Source organism: Struthio camelus, chromosome 1, assembly GCF_040807025.1.
Source record: "Struthio camelus isolate bStrCam1 chromosome 1, bStrCam1.hap1, whole genome shotgun sequence".
Classification (NCBI taxonomy): domain Eukaryota; kingdom Metazoa; phylum Chordata; class Aves; order Struthioniformes; family Struthionidae; genus Struthio; species Struthio camelus.
Genome location: NC_090942.1, coordinates 129,062,079 through 129,080,256, shown reverse-complemented (window position 1 = coordinate 129,080,256; position 18,178 = coordinate 129,062,079). Strand labels below are relative to the sequence as shown.

At 40.7% G+C, this 18,178-nt stretch overlaps 1 protein-coding gene across 6 annotated transcripts in view; it reads right to left on the bottom strand.

The window, feature by feature from the left end:
• The window catches only part of SRPX (sushi repeat containing protein X-linked), a 51,770-nt gene that overhangs the window by 17,334 nt on the left and 16,258 nt on the right, over window positions 1–18,178 (bottom strand). For 2 of the 6 annotated variants that reach the window (XM_068916830.1, XM_068916816.1), the window contains exons 2-3: window positions 6,416–6,475; window positions 5,274–5,328 (exon numbers count right to left, since the gene is read on the bottom strand). The exons of 1 other annotated variant lie outside the window; for it this stretch is intronic. In XM_068916830.1, the coding sequence (XP_068772931.1) occupies window positions 5,274–5,328; window positions 6,416–6,451 (91 nt within the window). In that variant the 5' untranslated portion in view covers window positions 6,452–6,475. Of the gene's footprint in view, window positions 1–5,273; window positions 5,329–6,415; window positions 6,476–6,965; window positions 9,063–18,178 lie in introns of those variants that run through there. 3 more of the 6 variants (XM_009686316.2, XM_068916841.1, XM_068916807.1) reach the window with 3 other exon arrangements.

The following is an 18,178-nucleotide window of genomic DNA, read 5'->3' as shown; positions in this document are numbered from 1 at the left end:
GAACAAAAAACACACAGAATATTTAATGAGGTACTAAAAGGTTTAGTCACAATTTAAAATCATTTTCTTTATGCAAGGTCGGTAGAAGAAAAGGAAAAATCTTTTTTAAAAAGCTACCAGTCTCCAAAAGTGGACATTGTGGCGAGGTTCTCCTGAGTCCTCATACATGAGAACGTCAGAGACATCAAAGACCAGTAGCTCTTTTTTGTTATAAGCATTAAAGATAGCATCCATTACACTAGGTGGGAGAGTCTATGACTTTTTGTCAGTGGAGTAAGCGTGCCACCATGTGGACAGTTTGACGACAACCTGACTTTTTCTTTCTTTTTTTTTTCTTTTTTTAATAATAAATTTCGGTAGCAAAAGTTTGCATTAGGAACTCTTTTAGTTCAGCTGTAATTGCATCTTTGCAACATTTAGCTGTCTTACTGCCTACTTGGAACAGAAAAACCAAAAAAACTTCCAGAATAATTAGCTCAGTAAAAGACATTGCCCAGGATGAACTCTGTGATAGTTCAAGCTCTCTCACACTATGAAGAGTGTCACTTACATAAATCATATTGCCAAAATGACAAGTCTGCATGCATACATACTCCATATGTCAGAACAACTGTTCAGGATTTAAGTATGGCTCCAGTTTTGCAAAATTAAAACCCAAGTTACCATCCAGGAATAAAGCTGACCAGGAACTTGTAAAGTATGCAAGAACAGCAGCTCCCTTGATGTTCTCAGCAGGTCTATGGCACAACATTAAAAACATTCTAATATTCTTTATATTACCAACAAGAAAGCTTTCTACCAGTAAATTTGTACAGCATCATTGTTGTTATTAAATTTGAAGGCAAATGTGCAATCCAAAAGACTAAACAAAGAGCTCTTGAAAAAGGTCTAACCTATTCATCTCTGTTTTGCACTATGTTGTAGCTTCTAAGTGCAATGTGTGTGTTGTAGCACAACATATGTATTTCACAGCACATATACCTGCACTTCCTGCTGTCAAATCCTTCAAAAGAGTGTCAGTGTTCCTTTATGAGCACACTATCTACCCAATATGTATTCAGCAAAGGACCCAAGCTGCCAAGTTCAAATCCAGTTCTAAATGTTCTCCAAGTCTGGACTTGGCGTGTTGTACGCTGACCTCAAAAGCTGGGTGGAGGGCTACCTTACCCTAGTGTCGCGGAAACCTGGCCTGCACTACGAGAACCACCTTCTAGATGCTCCTGGACCCACAACAGCAGAATCGATGGAACTGTCAAGTCAGAGGAAAGCTAGAATTTGGCTGAGACAGCATAGCTTGTGCTCCTAACAAATCTGTGGGAAAAGGAAGGGGGAGGGGGCGGAAACAGATGTTCATAAAACTGACTCTTCAGTAATTGGTTATGGCCAAGCTCTGAAGTATTCCAGATACAGGAACCTTCTTCTGGTGAGGATTTAACATCATACTGGGACACTGATGCATTACTTAAATGGGTACAGCATCAGATAAAGACCTCCCCTTTACAGCAAAGGTTTCAAAATGTTTGTTCATCTTTGACAAGTGTGTGCACTTAGCAAGCAATGCTTCTTCTGCAATGGGTAGCTTTTCAGCAGGAGTTTCCTCTACAAGCAGTGACTAAGCCTGCCCCGTCTCAGCATCAAGATTTGAAAAGGACATAACTAGGGGGAGTGGAGGGACTGCAAGGCAAAAAGAGAAAGATGGCAAGTCCTGAAGTCCTATGTAACAACGTCTGACATGCAGGAGGTATGCAAGAAAAATGCTAAAAACTCTAAAAAAAGCGTTTTAGCCTTTGTCCTTGCAAAGTAACAAGAGACATAAAAATGACTTCTAGAAAACAGCAACAGTTCAGCAGATGTTTATTACTAGCTCTTAATTCCTGCAATCATTTTGCACATTTTTCTACATTACTGAGATCAGCTCCACATACAAATAAATATAATCAATGAAGCATGTTATATTTCTCATACAGGGCTTATTTACATTCAGTGTAGAATGCCTCTAGGACATATTTACACTTTCTCAACGGAAACTGGATTTTCCACTTAGATTTTTCAGTGCTGTTACTGGAGCAACAGAAATAGCATCCAAAGAAAATGGAAAGACTGATTATCAAGCTTCTGACTACTCCAAAAGCATGTTCCTCTTAGACTAGCATGCTTCTGAAGCAGCCTTATTATACTGTGACAGGCTTATTTTCATATTTTAACCAATAAATCTGAAAGCCCTTTGCAAAGATGCATAAGTAACATTATTCCCACTGTCACCAAATACATAGTAACTGAGGGATGGGGAAATCCGCTGCCCAGTCTAACTGCGCACAGCAGTCGGGGCAGAGCTTGTTCAGCTTGTTGCTTTAGTCAGGCAACCACTCCAATCTTTTTTCTTTCTTCTTCTACGATCCTGCTTTCCAAAAGTACTGAAAGGCAAATATATCTTCCTCTATTTACCTTTTCTTTATGAAAAACTAGTTTGGCAGAGGTGGGTCTTTTTTAGAACTGTTCCCTCTCCTTCAAACTAATCTCTACCCCATAAGTACTGAAAGGCATTAAATAACCCACTGACTGACTTGGACCACTTTGTGTAGGGGCTACATCACTGCAGCTCACGCTTTCAATGCTTGATGTGAGCCAAATCACACTTGTGAGAGCAGGGAGCGCAAGCTAACAGGAGTAAAAGTCATTCAGCTACCACTAAGTTCACAGCACCCACCTCTGCAGCCCACCCCGCTGTCACTGGGGAAGGGCATACTGGGACCAGCTCAAACCCCAACCCAAGCATCCTGTTAGACCGTTCTCTGAGCTGGGGTGGCAGAGGCAGCCTCAGTTATGTTCACCTTCTGGAGAAATCCTCCTCCTCCGTGTGAGGTAACAACAGCTTTTGCACGATCCCCTCTCCCCCTCGCTTCAGTGCTTTGATTTTCGAAATGTAAAACTTTTCTGTCCCGCTTGTCTTCTCATGCCCTCAGACCCTAAACTCCAGTTAAAAAAAAAAAAAAAGAAAAGCCTTTCCCACTCACTGCAGCTAGTTATCACTGCCCTAATTAAGGAGCAAGGCTCAGTTGTTCTGCAGAAGGTTTTAAACCTGTAGTTTAAAAAAAACCCAGCAACAACAACAAAAACACACACTGACTGTAGGGGTGCAACCGAAGGGTTGAAGAATCAGATAGGCTGGGCTTTTGCCCTCAGAGAGTTAAGTAAGCTTTGGGAAAATCAGTTCAAGTTATTTGTGCCTCAAGGTCTTCCATATCTGTAAAACGCAAATGAGTATGACTATCTCCTCTGTAAAGGGTTTTAAGACAAATACACTATGCATCATCATCAAAAAGCCAATTGAGAAAAAAAAAAACTCAAAACCCAAGCAGCTGTGTCAGATGTTGCAAATTGCCTGAGTTTTTCTGCAAATTGTTGTGGCTTTACAAACTTACTTGCCTGGAGTAAACAGCTGCACATGTAAAGAAAGCGGCTAGCAAACGCAGTTAAATGCACAAATGGAATATTGAAAGTAAAAAAAAAATTTTTTTCCCTACGGTAGTAGTGTTGTTGCAGCTATGGTGGTCTACAGAAAGAAACAAAGCGAGGCTCCTAGGGAGAGGTAACAGACCTTTTACTGGACTAAATGATATGTCTAGAAATAAAAACAAAAACAGACATGCTTTTGAACACAGACAACTTGAAGAGCTTAAGAGAAACATCTGTTTGATCTAAAGCATTATTATGCTTACTCTAGAACTGAAAGCGATTGGAAGAAAATGGGTGAGGCTGAGTTTATAAGGGGGCAAACATCTGGTCTTGGACCAAAGGATATCACTGAAACCCAGATATCTTGAAAAGTTTATGTGCCTAAAAGCATATCAAAAGACACACTAAAGTTTTAGATCAAAGTTTGTTTAAGTAAAGGCTCATATTGTTACTCAAAGGCTGAGCAGCTACCTGTTGTATTTATGGAGTATTAAGGCTGGATGGGGCCCTGAGAAGTCATATAATCTACTCACTGCCTCAAGATAGTATCATCTGTGCCCCTAAAGGCTTGGGAAATAAGAGAAGATACAAGTTTCCCAGGCATCTGCTCTGCAGCTTCCCTGTCTGCATTAGCTCCATTCAGGTAACTGAAACTTGGGTTTAAATATCAGTACCTAAGTAGGTTTTTCCCCACCCCTCTGTTTGACAGACAGTTTGCATCATTCTTCAGCAATAAAATAGCTTGAGTTATCATTTAGCACTAAGTGAGAGACTCAATTCTGTGTCTGAAACCCCTGGAAAGCATGCAGCAAGCAGGACTGGTTGAAGCCACAGTATCGCCTAGACATTTGAGGCTACAGTTTGATCACTGCAGTATTTGTGAAAACATATCAGGAGCGAGGATCATCAGGGGAGCAGCATTAGCCTTGTGATGCGCACGGGAACTGCCGTCCTCAGGAAGCCTGTCCTCATCAAGTCAGATCGGGGGCAGCCAAGCCAGGCGGCGTAGGAAAGCCTTCGCAGCATCGCTCCCCCAACCCCACAGTCCTCTCTGAACACCGCTCTTAGCTGAGCGTTTCCTCCACCAGCAGCGGGCACAGTGACCTGCTGTGCTGGTGCTCGCTGGTGCAGCAGCCAGCTGAGCAGAAGGAGGCCAGGAACAACACTTTAAAAATGCTGTGGGTGAGGAAAGTCTCAGCAATGTTTCTCTGGAAAGCCGAGAGAGCTGAAAAATATCCAGATGAAGACAAAAAGTTTGGTATGAGGTCAGCCCCCCACGAACAACCTGCAGTGTTTAGTTTGCAGGTGCCAAAGAGGACTGAGCTCTGTGCTTGCTTTCACTGCTTAGTGTGCAAGTGCACACACAAAAAACACAGCGCTGCTTAGTTACATTTAAAAAAGCTAAGCAAATTCATTTAGTTATTTCTTACTCTGAAGTTTTATTAACCGAGCAGTAGGTCATAATCAAAATGCTGGACTGCATTTATGGCGAGAAGTTCTGAAAGGAGCAGCACAGGCCATTTTTCTCGTGTCTTTCTCTCCTCCCTTTCTGCCCCATTACCAGCTTAAGCAAGTATGCTAATAAAGAGTAAGCCTTTTATACTCCACCTTGTATATTCTTAGATCCGCGTTGTTCTGATCTTCCACAACATTTGGCAGTAATGCTTCCAAACTCGGGGCAGTTTTTAATATTGGTATGAATGAGTCATTGTGTTTCACTTACTTACCCTGGTGACATTTTTGCTGACATTAATATAATTCATTTTGGATCACTGTATAAAAGGAATTCAGACAGAATCTACATTTTGACTACTTGCCTGCCCTGGCATGAATTCGCATTGATTTTTCTTCAGGATCTTGGGAATTCTTTTTCTAAGTGTCCGCAGAGGATTGCATGTTAAAAGGCAAACAAAAGTACATTTACCCAAGTAAAGCTTTGGAGAAATATTTCTGTGCATGTTTTTTTTTTTTTTTTAGGAAAATTTTATACTGAAGCATTCATTTTACCGGAAGGAACATCAGGCATTTATAAAAACAGCAACAAATCTGTAGTATCTGTGCTTTCTTCTCTGCTGTTTATAAATGTCTGAATTACTTGAAAACTTACCTCTTATTTAAAGTCTATTTAATTTTAGAGCATCAATAGCATACTACATACACACAGTGCCCAATATTTTCAAGTTATCAAAACAGCAGCATTACTTTCTAGCATGTCCACAGATTACCTTACTAAAAAGAAACGATAGTAACTGTATAAAGTGACATAAAAGTTATGTTTCTTAACTGTTTGGGATTCTGAGGGATTTTGACAGCGAATGGGGGGGCAGTGAGACAGATGCAGACTTTTTAAGCAAATGGACATAGTAAATGTGAAATTTACGAGTACTGGCAAAAACTTCCCAGTCTTACTAAACAGCAAAATTCTGCAGTACAGAAGAAAAACTGAATTTGATTTATAAACATGCAAGTCCACTGCCTCATTAATACAGCTACATAATTTGCTTTAGAATTTACATGGTCATTAGTTAAACTTTGCTTAACATTTCAGGTTGCAAGCCAACCTGAAATGAGAACCACTTTATGGAAAAAGAAGTCATGAAAATCAAGTTCTCTTGTACTTCTATACATTATCATCAATAGGCCCAGGTTTTGGGTCAGCTTATCATTGATGGTTTAGCTATGATGTATGAAGAAAGAAGAGAAGCTATTCTTAGATTTTCATGAACTAGCAACCTTGTTTTCCAAGAGCAAAGGCAGTACAAAAGTAATTTGTTCAGGTGCACAGGACAGTGGCAATCAGTACTTGGTCTAATTTCCACTGTTACAAAAGTAAAAATAAAATCTTGATCTAAAAGCCATGAAGAAAACATGGAGGTAGATAACCAAGATTTTATAAAACAGGAAAAGAAAAGTAAGCTCTCTCAGCTGATCCTTATTAGTACATAAGCAAAGCATTCACCTTTGTATCTATTGCGTGCATACACATCTTCATCATCTTCAAGGGGTGAGTATCCCGATCCTACAATAAAAAATAAAAAGAAAATACTGCAGCAAGAAAGGAAATATAAATTAAGAATAAGGGAGGGCTTTGCAAAAAGACATGCAAGATTAGGGTGCAATAATCTATGCAATGCCATCAGCACAGGCTTCATTGAAGCTCAGATTTATAGCAGAACCAGTTTATAGTGAATGTGGAAGGGGTGAAATGACTTGATAAGCAAGTGAAGTAAAAGCCTCTTGCTGTTGTTGAGCAATGACATGTTGGACATTTCAAGTCACAGCTCCTCTGCTAAAGAAGGCTCCCTGTGATGAAGTTAATCTATTGAGCAGAGGAGGTACAAGTGCAGCGGTACATCAAAGATTTCACTATAAACAGGTTCCATAGTGCAAGAGGCTGTTAACAGCCATCAGGCCAACTAGCTGAAGTAAAATGTGCATGACTCAAGAACAACCCTCACTTATGACATATATGATCTTCAAACAGAGAAGAAAACATTGAGATACATTACCTGCAACCATCAGTTGCACTCAAATCAAAAAACACTGTTTGGCATCAAGTCTTCTGTGGTCATCTAAACTAAAGAGACAGTATATTCCCGCGCTTTTAGAGAGTTGTGCAGCAGCTATAAGCTTATGGCAAAGAGGCAGAAAATGCTTTATAAAATTATGTATTTACCATGGGCAGAAACCATCTAGAGCACCATCATTCAAGTAACTCCTTAATTAAATATGCTGGCCAGCAGTAAAGCCTTCAAAATATCCTGTGTGACGTTTCTTTAAAATCAACAGCTTTAGAGCATAAAATCGAGTCTAAACTCTAGATAAGTCTTCTCCAAGAAGAGAGGTTCATACAGATTACTACTCTGAGAAATCTTTCTAAAAATTTGGCACACAATAGGCAGATACTAGGGAGGCTTCGCATGAAACTTCAGAAGTTTTTCACCCTTGGTATCTGAAATCACAGCTACAGACATATTTAGTCACCATTTGTTGAAGTCCAAGGCCACAGTCTTTAAAAGCTATTGCTTGAAGTTAGGCTAAATACAATAACTTAGGCACCTCAGAAAACTGATTTCATGTGCAAAGTACTGGATTTTCTGCTGAAATCAAAGCCAACAACCATTAACAACTTGGATGATTTAGCACAAGGATAAAAGAGTTACTGAAACGATCCATTTGTCTCAACCCAATTAGTGTCAGCATTTGTCAACATATTCCATTTATTATAAAAAAAAAAAACCAAAACAAACTACCCAGAAACCAGTGTAACCAGTTTACTTCTTACCTTACCAGCCTCTGGAAAAAGTCACTTTGTTAGTTCAGGAAGTTTTGTATGAGCAACACATCAATTCTGTATCCCAATTTTTTTTGACTAGAGTTCATCTCTCCATATTTGTTTCCATTTATACCACGATCGCCAAGTTCCCAGTCTAGGTCATCAGCTAGAAGGAAGCATACGCGTTCTCCTCTGCCTGCCAGCCAGGCAATCCTTCACCTCCCAGTACAATAGCACAAAGCAATCAGAAGACAAAGTCAACGAGCTTAAAATCCATAGCAAACCTAATTTCCCTGATCTACTTCCTTACTGTTTTCAGAAACACTCATAGAGAAATCCAGCCCGCGGGTCTGGATCCACAGGTGCCTCGCAGGAGCGACACAAGGTGTTTCTGCAAAGGGGCAGCACCCCACACAGCACCGAGCGCAGCTCCGCTTGCAAGGGCTCAGCTCCCGCGACCCCTCGGGCACCTGCGTCAACAACTCGCAACCGGGCCGCAGCGCTCAGCAGCGCCTTCCTCGAGCCGCAGGGAAGAGGGAGGGGTGCACTCCATCACGGACCAAAATCTTGCACCTATATTACAGCTGTGTGAACCATTTAGGCTCCTGCATGTGAAAATTAAGATGGTCACGTTCACCTCTGCAATAAAAGTAGCCAAAAATATAGTTCAAGTCATTTTGAACCTGATTCAAAGCTTATTGCTATCACCGGGAATCCTCCTACCGTCTCCAAAGCCTTTGAGCTCAGACCTTATGAAGATAACTTCCAATCCGTTTTTTCCCTTACTGTCCAAGGTTTTATATAGCACAGACTTCCTATCGCTTAGGACCTGTCTCTCGGGGAGAAGGGGGGTTGTTTTTGTTGTTTTTTAATTGTTGATGTCTAAACATCGACATCTGAAAAACTTTTGAACATAAAAGTATTAGACTTTGTTGCGCTTAAAGTCTCACCATACCATACAAAGAGCAAGCTGTGTTCCCTGAGGGCTTCAGGAAGACCTTGATATGTAAATAAACACCCCTCTGAGCATCAATTATTCTGTCAGAATTGGGATACTCTTAGCTAATTACTCAGTCTGAGGTTCCAAAAATGTTATCTTAATGCATTCATTTTGAATCGTCCAAATTTTCCATTGCAGAGTGGCTTCAGCACTTAAATAGCACTAAAAGTTAGAGCTAGATGAGCTCTTGCAAATTTACTTCTCTTTAGAGGAGAAATGATTAAATGCTTTTAAAGTCTTCTCATGAAAATTAGCTTTAAGAGTTATTCATTGCTTTTGCCCTGAAATGAGGCTCTATTCACCCAAGATTTGGATGTTGTATGTTGTGGTTAAAAAAAAAAAAAAAAAAAAGATGCAAGGGAGACATCTGCACCGCTATCCCAAGGCATTTACAGGAACATAATACACACAAGCACTGGATTTTTCCCTGATCTGTGCGTGCCCAGCGTCACACACGGCTGGACCTGGTACCCTCATATCTCTCTCTCCATATTTATTTTTAACTCCGTCCACACACCCACGTTGCTCAGACAGGCATATCCCTGCAAGCCAGGTGCGTACATCCGCGTTAGGCAGCAGGATGCCAGCAAAGCTGGCCTGGGTCAGCAGCTGGCTCCTATCTGGGCAGCCTGGAACGTAATTCCCCATTGGTGCCGCTCTGTGAGCGATGCCCAACAGATCACTATTTCATCTTAATTTTCTTACCCATAAAACAAAAAGTTTCTTTGCTTCACACAGATTATTAATTACTAAGCCAGGTAAGGATTAAGTATTGTTCTGTGTTTGAAGTGCTAAAACTACCATAGTAAAAAATCTGGATATTTCAGGAAGAAAGACAGGAACAACATGCTGCTTTATAGACACTCCACATCATGGTTTATATTGCAGCAGAAGCCTACAAAAACTGGCTGCAGATTTTGTTCTGGTGGTGTACAGGCAAAACCCACAAAAACGATGCTTTAATTTTCAACTTGAATCTATTATGAGCTTGGCCTCTGGAATCTGGTGGTCATGTTTGCGTTAGCAAAAAGTGACTTCTTCATTCACTAAACAATCGCTACATTTTATAGCTGGGGATTGCATAGGAGAGCTTTCTCCTTTCCAGTATTTTATTAAGGTATACAGTTTTAATGAAACTCCAAGCAGCCTAGGAGAAAATGTTCAGTACTGTCTGTCACCAACCACTCAGTCTCCTGCACCAAATAAAGAAATCCACAGAAGTGACTGCAAAACAGGCCTAGAGGAGCTGCAACAGTGAGCTAGGTCGGCATTCTGATGAAGTAAAAATCCTCTTACAAACATAATTCATTATTAAGAGAAATGTGAGCATTTCTCAAAACATTTGCATTTGACGTTCAAACTCGCAAGCTCATGAGACACATGTTCAACAAGACATTTTAGCACTTCCTCAATTTTTAAGTAGTCTCACTAGTTTCAAGGAGGCTACTTGTTTGACCCTAAATCCACTCGAAAGTATTTACAGATGTTTATGTTTAAAGTTAAGCATCTGATGAAGTACTCTGCTACTTTAGTACCAAAATCTGCACCTAGGAAATGGAGCTATTCTCACTTTCTTCAGATGGCTCTATTTCCACACTTACAGCCCGGCATTTGCTCTCCTGGCCTGGAGTCTTTAGTACACTGAAAATGGGAAAGAGGGAACGCTAGTTGTATTGATGAATTAGCATATAATACTGATAGAGTCACATGTGCAAACAATACAAGATGAATAAATTGGATACACACATCCAAACAGGCATGGAACAAGATACTTCCTATATTTCTAAGATGTGACCATCCTCCCCTTCAGCTGTTAACTGAAGGCTGCAGAACCTTTGAGATGAGAGTACTGCACATCATTGCTACCCAAGACTGACAATCAAATTTGCCAGTGTTTGTTTAGCCAGAGAAGGAAGACAAATGCTACACGATTGCAGAGGAAGTTCTGAGAGAACTTCTGCTGTCACTCAGTTTCGCTCAAAGACCGATTTTCTCAAATATATTACTCCTTTGTTTACCCCAGGGCCTTAAGCAGACAGAGAGCTACTGTTCAAGACCCTACGCCCCACCACACTTGTTAGCACCTCAAAGCTCTCCAGAACTGGAGGAGCTACAATAATTTCTTAGCTATCTTGAGCCTACAACAAACAAGAAACACTGCACTTCCTCCAACCTGAAAACTTTCTGTGTCTAAGCATTTTCTCACTGGATCATTCAATTCTGATAAGCAGCAAGGCAAAGTTCAAAATTTATGCAAATGATTCCACATGGGCAAATTAAGGGTGATAGCCACAGGACTGATCTCCACACTGCAAAGATTCACTGGTGTGGATCTGCTGGCAAATCAGGGCACAAGAACATAGTAACAAGACGGACACTGCACAGGCAGACCAGTATGTAAACAGCATTCAGAGTGCTACTATGTTATAAATCCTTTCTAACTGAGAAAAAGCAGGAACATGGGCTATAAGAGGCAGAGCAATCTATGCAAAGTTGTTTTTCCCAAGACTGAAATAGTAAGTTCTTAAAACACTATTTTTGTGCTGGATCAACTGAAAATAAACTGCAAACAACAACTGTGTAGCTCATGAAACCAAACACAACTTCTTGCAGGTTTACTGCCCTGAGGTACTACAAGTCCTGGCACCGAAGTATAAAACGCTGCAGGCTCCCAGATGGCAATACGGGTTTATTCTGAGCAGCAGTGTTCTCCTCGTTAGTTTAGCACTAGACAGACTGAAAAGTTTAATATCTACTGTACTTACATTCCTGCAGAACACATTAATAAAAATTCCAATGTCTTAGGCAATAATATTTTGTCACTTTACACTACTGAGTTTCTTTAGCCTTTTTTCTTTCTCATGCTCTTTTGCTCAGGGATTACAAGGATTATCTAAAATTACAGTATTACAGTTGTAAAAATCAGCAGCCAAGATCAATGTGCTAGTTGCAGCTTTACGCTCTACTGAAGTTTGAAGCCTTAAATACAGCACCAATTTACTTAAATATATCTTTCAGAAAAGATCAGTGCATTTCCAATCTTTGATACAATGCTGGGAAATGGTGGAAAGAAAAAGCAACCCTAAAAATGCAATGCTAAAGCCAAATTCCAGTTTCAGTAACACGACACATTTCATAGAATAACCAAAAGAAAAACTGTATGAAAAAAAAAATCTGTTGCTAATGCAACTCTGTGTGTTAGACACAGAGAAACAGAGCAAGTCAAACGAGCCTAAATGTTCATCTTCTCTGGTCTGCAGAGATCAGCACTGGCTCTTCTTGGGCTCCTCTACTGGGAAGAAAGAAGAGGCCGCATGCTTTCTATCAGGTCTTCAATGCAGAGGAGCGTGGCTGGGAACTCCTTCCACAATCAAACAGCTGATCAGCCTAGGCACGCGAAAAAAACAAGTGGATGACAAGTGGTTTCATCAGTAAGTTAAAACATTGCCATTTAGTTCCTCTGACTTTTTGCTTCCGAGTTTTACATTCTGCACTACCTGAAGCCACATCAAATTAACGAATTAAAAAAGTAGCTTTACATGTAGCAGACCATAAAACTCTTTGCAGTAAGGCAGGGATAGGTCACGTTAAGACGTCAGAAGCCTGGAAGACATATATCAGGAGGTAGAAAAAGCATCAGAAATGGTCATAATTTTCACATTAGAGTGCTCTACACTGTCTTTGTGTGAAAATGCTTTTAATCATTTTATGATGGTAGTAAAAAAAATGGAAGGCCAAGTTTTATTTCATTCTTTACCAATTGAACATTATGTCCCCGTTCTGCAAAGCTCATCCTTATATGTCATTGGCTTCAGTGGGATTTTTAAATACGTCTAATAGCTGTCTGCACACTCAAGTTTTTTTGTTGCAAGTGATCTTTAAGACTTAAAAACATATATAACCATCTATAGATACAGATATTTATAGATATATTTGGTTAGAGAAATCATAGCAGAATAAGTAGTGGAGGAAGTCAGACAAATCAATTAATATATAGCCAGAAATACGGATTCACCTTGAATCCTCCTACAGGTGGATTGGTTATAGAAATGCAACTGTATCAGAGAACATCTTTAAATGCAGAAAATCTAATGGCATCTGCTCATACTAAGCAGTTTTCAAAACGTATAGTAACTGAAAAGATAGTATTGGCTCTCCTTTTTCCTCAAAAACCGTTCTCACTAACCACACCACTTTTCAACCTCCTGCTTGACTCAGTCGGTAGCCCAGAGTGTCTTCACAATGCAGGGGGAAGCAAGTTAAAGCACAACAACCCAACACAACCTTGTGTTCAGCAAGAGGTGTGCTGAAGCGAGACGTAGAGGGTATCTCGAGAAACCTGGCATATCCCTAAATCCAAATTCAGCTCATTCACGCAGGCCAGCTTAACAGTTTTTCCAGTGTGCAGTTCAGTAGCCCAGATGATTAACTTCCAGAAATGACCGGAAATTTCCCTGCCTTAACAGAAATACACGTGGATAGCACAAACTTGAGCTCCCATGCACACCCGCAAGCCACACACCTCTGTTTTGCTTCCTTTCCTTGCTAGTGTAAGCTCTTTCAGGCATAGAGATGAATTCCAGGAGCAGCTCCCCAGGGCTGCATGTAGATTAACTCACTGTGCCTCAGTATTTATTAAGATGCAAATACCATGCTTTAAATCACAGGTTTTAACTTGTTTCAAGAGAGACGCCCTATACAAAAATCCCACCAAAACAAAGTACAGGTCTTTCAGAGTTGACAGAATTAAAACACAAGTGAAATGCAGAACAGAAAGTTTCATAATTAGCAAGTTCAAAAGAGGTCAGAGACATCTGAAGCTTTTGCGTACTAGCAGTAGCTTTTGCTTTGTGGAATAAAACCATCTAATTACGCATAAATCATTAATTGGATTTTAAAAAAAAATGTAGGCACAGGTTCTTTTCCCAAAAGAAAAATCTCTCCCCTCTGTCCTTGCCATCTGTGATCTAATCTGCCTATGAAGAAATTCTGCCTGATACCAGGCAATGAAGCTGTTTCAAAACAGATTACATTGGTTGCGGAAACTATGGCTTTCTATGGAAGTCAACGAACAAACTAAACCTTGTTCCATGTGCCAGCACATACTGTGTGACAAAGAAAACAATACTACTGGCATAAAGTTTCTCATTTATTTCAACAAAACTACATAGGCAGAACAAGGCAAGCCACGTCCACTTCGTGGACTCTCACCGAATCAGCTCTCTATTGCCCCAAGGCACCGTTTCTGCTCTTGTTTCAAGGTAAGAGAGCAGGTACCCACACGGGCTCACACCAAAGAGCTCATCTCTGGCACGAACTAATGCCAAATGCTGAGCAAAGGCTCACGCACCATCTACCTGTAACAGCTAGCAGCAATCAGGAACGATGCTGTCTTAAAAGACCACTTTTATGCAACCCTCTGCGCTTCATGTGAACACCACCTAATTTCACCTGCCAGCTTATTGCCCAGAAGACTCAGTACCATAAAATCCCTTTACAACCCTTTCCTAGCAGGCCCACTGACTGGCCTAGGCTGCTGCCCCCGACAGCGACCCTGCTTAGAAAACGAGAAATGACAACCACCTTCAGCAACACACGCGCATGGTCCAGGGGCGTAAGGGTAGCTGTAAGTGGCTCCATATATGCCATTGTAAATACATTTGCTTTTACTCTAATCACGTGTTTAGTGTTAGGGCAACCAGTGCATTCACACATCACTTACATTATACGCAAACAAAAGGACCAAAGGCTTTAGGTAATTTTGTTTTTTAAGTATACTGTAAACTTAAAGCAGTAAAAACTGAATATCCTCATTAAAATTCTGTCCTTATATACAGCAAAAAAAAAAAAATGAAGCACTTGCAGAAACACAATTTGGATGATTTGCTTTGGAAGATCTTGTGATATTTCAAGTGATCAAATCGGAAAGTGAGAATTTAATCAGATTTTGCTTAAAATAAAATTTGAGTTGTAAAAAAGAAAAAAAATAACTGTTTTAATTGAAAATTTATTTAAAGAATACCTAAATGAAGTGAAATATACAGATGAAAGGCATCTGCTATTGAAAAAAAGTACTGATTTCTGTCAAAAAATAAAATCAAACAGGCTAATAAAAATATACTTGAGAACTGACATTGCTAAGTCTTCATGGGAAATATCACTCAAATCAACTCCTGTGTTGCTCCTTATTTCCCACATAGGCCATGTTCCTATGACTGCTAAACAGTACATCCCCTGAAGCACCACAATGAGTCATCAAGTAAATGGGCTATGGGGGGGGCAAGCAGGGAGCTTGGCTCAAAGGGAAAAATGAGAACATTGCATACATGAACAGTACTCTCAAGAAACGCTGATTTTCAGGTTGGCCAGTGATTTTGGGGTTTTGGTTTAAATTAAACATTTAAATAACTAGGTGCAGAGAAAGGGGAAGACGTTAGTTTCCATGATTTTTTTTAAAAGCTGCCAAAAGAAGGTCCAAGGGCATATACCCTCCCCCTTAAAGGTCTCCATCTGATGAAGATCTTGCAATAAACTGAAATCCAGCAAAATAAATCAAAACAAAACCCCAAAGCAAGCCAGCAAAAGAAGTCCCTGCATTTTGGGAATGGCAGCTCATTATGCCAGCAGAAACCAACAGAATGACCCAGCCACACATCTCATGATGTTATCTGCTGGTCTGCAGCAATCTTCTGTAGAGTGAATCTTTGCCAAGCCTGGAGGAGGAAAACATGGTAATTGCAATCCAAAACCTTGAGGTGACAACTCTATTGCCTTCTCTTAATTTCCAGCCAAGGCTACACAGGAACCTATGAGAAAAGTTCCTGTAAGTCCAGTCAGTAATGATGTGTCTGCTGGTGGTACCCACCGCTACCTATCATAAACTTTACTTCAGGATACACTAACCAAATGCCAAACTCCCTTGCAAAAAGACAACATGGAAGAAAAAAGTGGCCTTTGCATCTTGACAGACCAACTACCAGTTGCAAAGTTAGGAATATCCAGGAATCTGGTTAGCAGAAATTCAATCATCTGGAAGAAAAAAAAAGAAAAGAAAAAGAAACAAATTTAGCTCACAATTTATTATTGAATGAGCTAATATGGATGCAGCACATAAACATTAATGATACTCACTCTCCTGATATTTACGCTCCTGGTAGTTCAAAAAAAAAAAAAAAAAAAAAAAAGGAAGTTTCAGGAAGAAGTATATGTTTGTAGGAGTACCTGAGAAAGTGAATTCCAGCTTGATTTTTTGCATACGTATGCGTGGTAGATCGTGACAGTTGGACAGAGAAAGCGCTCATCAGAAACTTGTAATTCTCTCTCCATCTTGCTAGAGGATAGTAAATTTTGCACTCCAGCAGATGTCTACTTACAGGAAGATGGATGAACACTCATGTGTGAAATCTCACACTTATTTTATTGTTGCACTAAGAACTGCACCATCAGGAAGAGCTTACTGAAAGCTACCCATGCAAAACCAGCCTGAAGCCTACAGGGGAGAACAACAAATTGAAGCATGCTTTCCAGTTCCTTAAAACCTCCAAACACGATGGATGCATTAAAAGTATGCACACAGGGAAGGGATTGGAGAACAAATGTTTCCTTTGTTCAGGCCATGAAGAACCCAGCAAAATTTGATTTTTGCTTAAGGAACTCTCCGATAACTAAATGTTAAAAACCTAAAGAAAGTATCTTCGTTCATGACCAGGAACAGTTACAATACCATACATCGGTAACAACCAGAGAGAGGAGAAAAAGCATCATGAACACACTGAAATGTAAATCAGTTCAGCTGAACAGAGTGCATTTTTGCTAATTCACATGTTTAAGGAAGGTAAATGCACTTATATCTATGTAAAACACAGCTACCGCACTGGATAATATCTTTGCTATTCCGAGCACATACGAGCATCAAGTCAGAGGTTAAGCTTATCAGGAAGGTAAAGTGTTTGTTATTTACAATAGTTCTACAGTTGTGCATGGAAAACACAGGCACCTCGGGACATAGAAGAATTTGCAATCTGTGTCTGACCAAGTAAAACAAGAGGCTCTGAAAAGTCTGTCCACATGATGCCTGTGGTCTGACCGTTTATAAGCATTACTGGATTCTTTGCTGCTCTCACACAGCAGAATCCACTAGTAATAATTTTCTACATCTAAACTTGGGTTCGGTCCCACCCTTGCAGACACCAGCTCATCTCAATTATTCACAGATTTGTCACTGCTCAAATGAACTGCAATAATCTCACCTATCTAAGCACAGAGTTCCTGGCACTTAAGGACATTCCAGCCAGCTGATGACCTGCAGCATGCCTCCGCCTGCCCTCTGCTTAGCAGGTTAGCTTCTTACACAACTCCTTCCGCTGGCAGAGGTTAGGCCCTTCTCTCCATAGGGGTTTGGTAGCCTGAACTGAGAATTTGTCATTTGCATCCTGCTGGCACCCCCTCCTCTGCTTCCAGGACTTTGGAGACTGGCCCCCCTAGAAAAATGTATGGCCAGTGCCCGGAGGCACTCTAGGAAGGCTGCTTGGTATCTTACACAATCAAACTGATCTACAAATTTGCAGCCAGGAGGAGATTTCTCCCTACAGCAGGCTGGCAGGAACCTTGAGGGTTTTTGCCTCGCTGAAACAAGCACTAGAAGGCCGCTGCCTTCAGCTGTGCAGACCTCATCCCGTCAGCTCTTCCCTGTCGCAGGCCCTGATGACCCTGGGGTCTCTGCTGCCCTTTGCCTGTTCTGCAGGGGAACACGGTTTTCTAAGAGCTGGAATGGCTGCTGCCCTCCAGAAATCTGGATTAACCATGTATAGGTGAAGTCAATGGCCAGCCTTTGACAACAGTCACAGTGGTTGATTTGGCTCTAGGCTAAATGAAATGGTGAGACACCTCCTCAGGCTTTGGGATGAAAACCTGTCCAGATGAACGCCCTTTTTATTGCAGTGGTTTCCATTCCTGGTGGCAGGGCACATCTCCATCAGGACAGAGCATCCTAGGGGCCAGCTCCGGGCAGTGGCATGGACTCTCCTTGGGCATAGAGGGCTGTCACAGCCCATGCTACCTTCTATGCTAAGAAAAAGTAGTCTTTTTCTTCTTAAGACTATAAACATGAATACATAATAATTCAATTTTGAATTACACACAAAGCCCTATAGAAATAAGATGCTTTCCCTTGGGGAAAAAGGTGAGAGGTCAGCCATGACATTACGGGCAGGCACGCTGTTGGCAGTACTAGACAGCTGCAAGACAGAAAGGCAGCAGTTCCCTGCACGGATACATCTCCTCACTGTGTGTGCAAAGCACCTAGCCAAACTGGGACTCTGAGGCAGCAAACAAATACTATTACTTATGGATAAGGTTGTTATTTTTTAAGATCGAGAAAAACAATTCTTTTAAGCATACTTTGATATGCATTTTTTTCTTGTATTAAGGCATTATAGGTTCTTTAA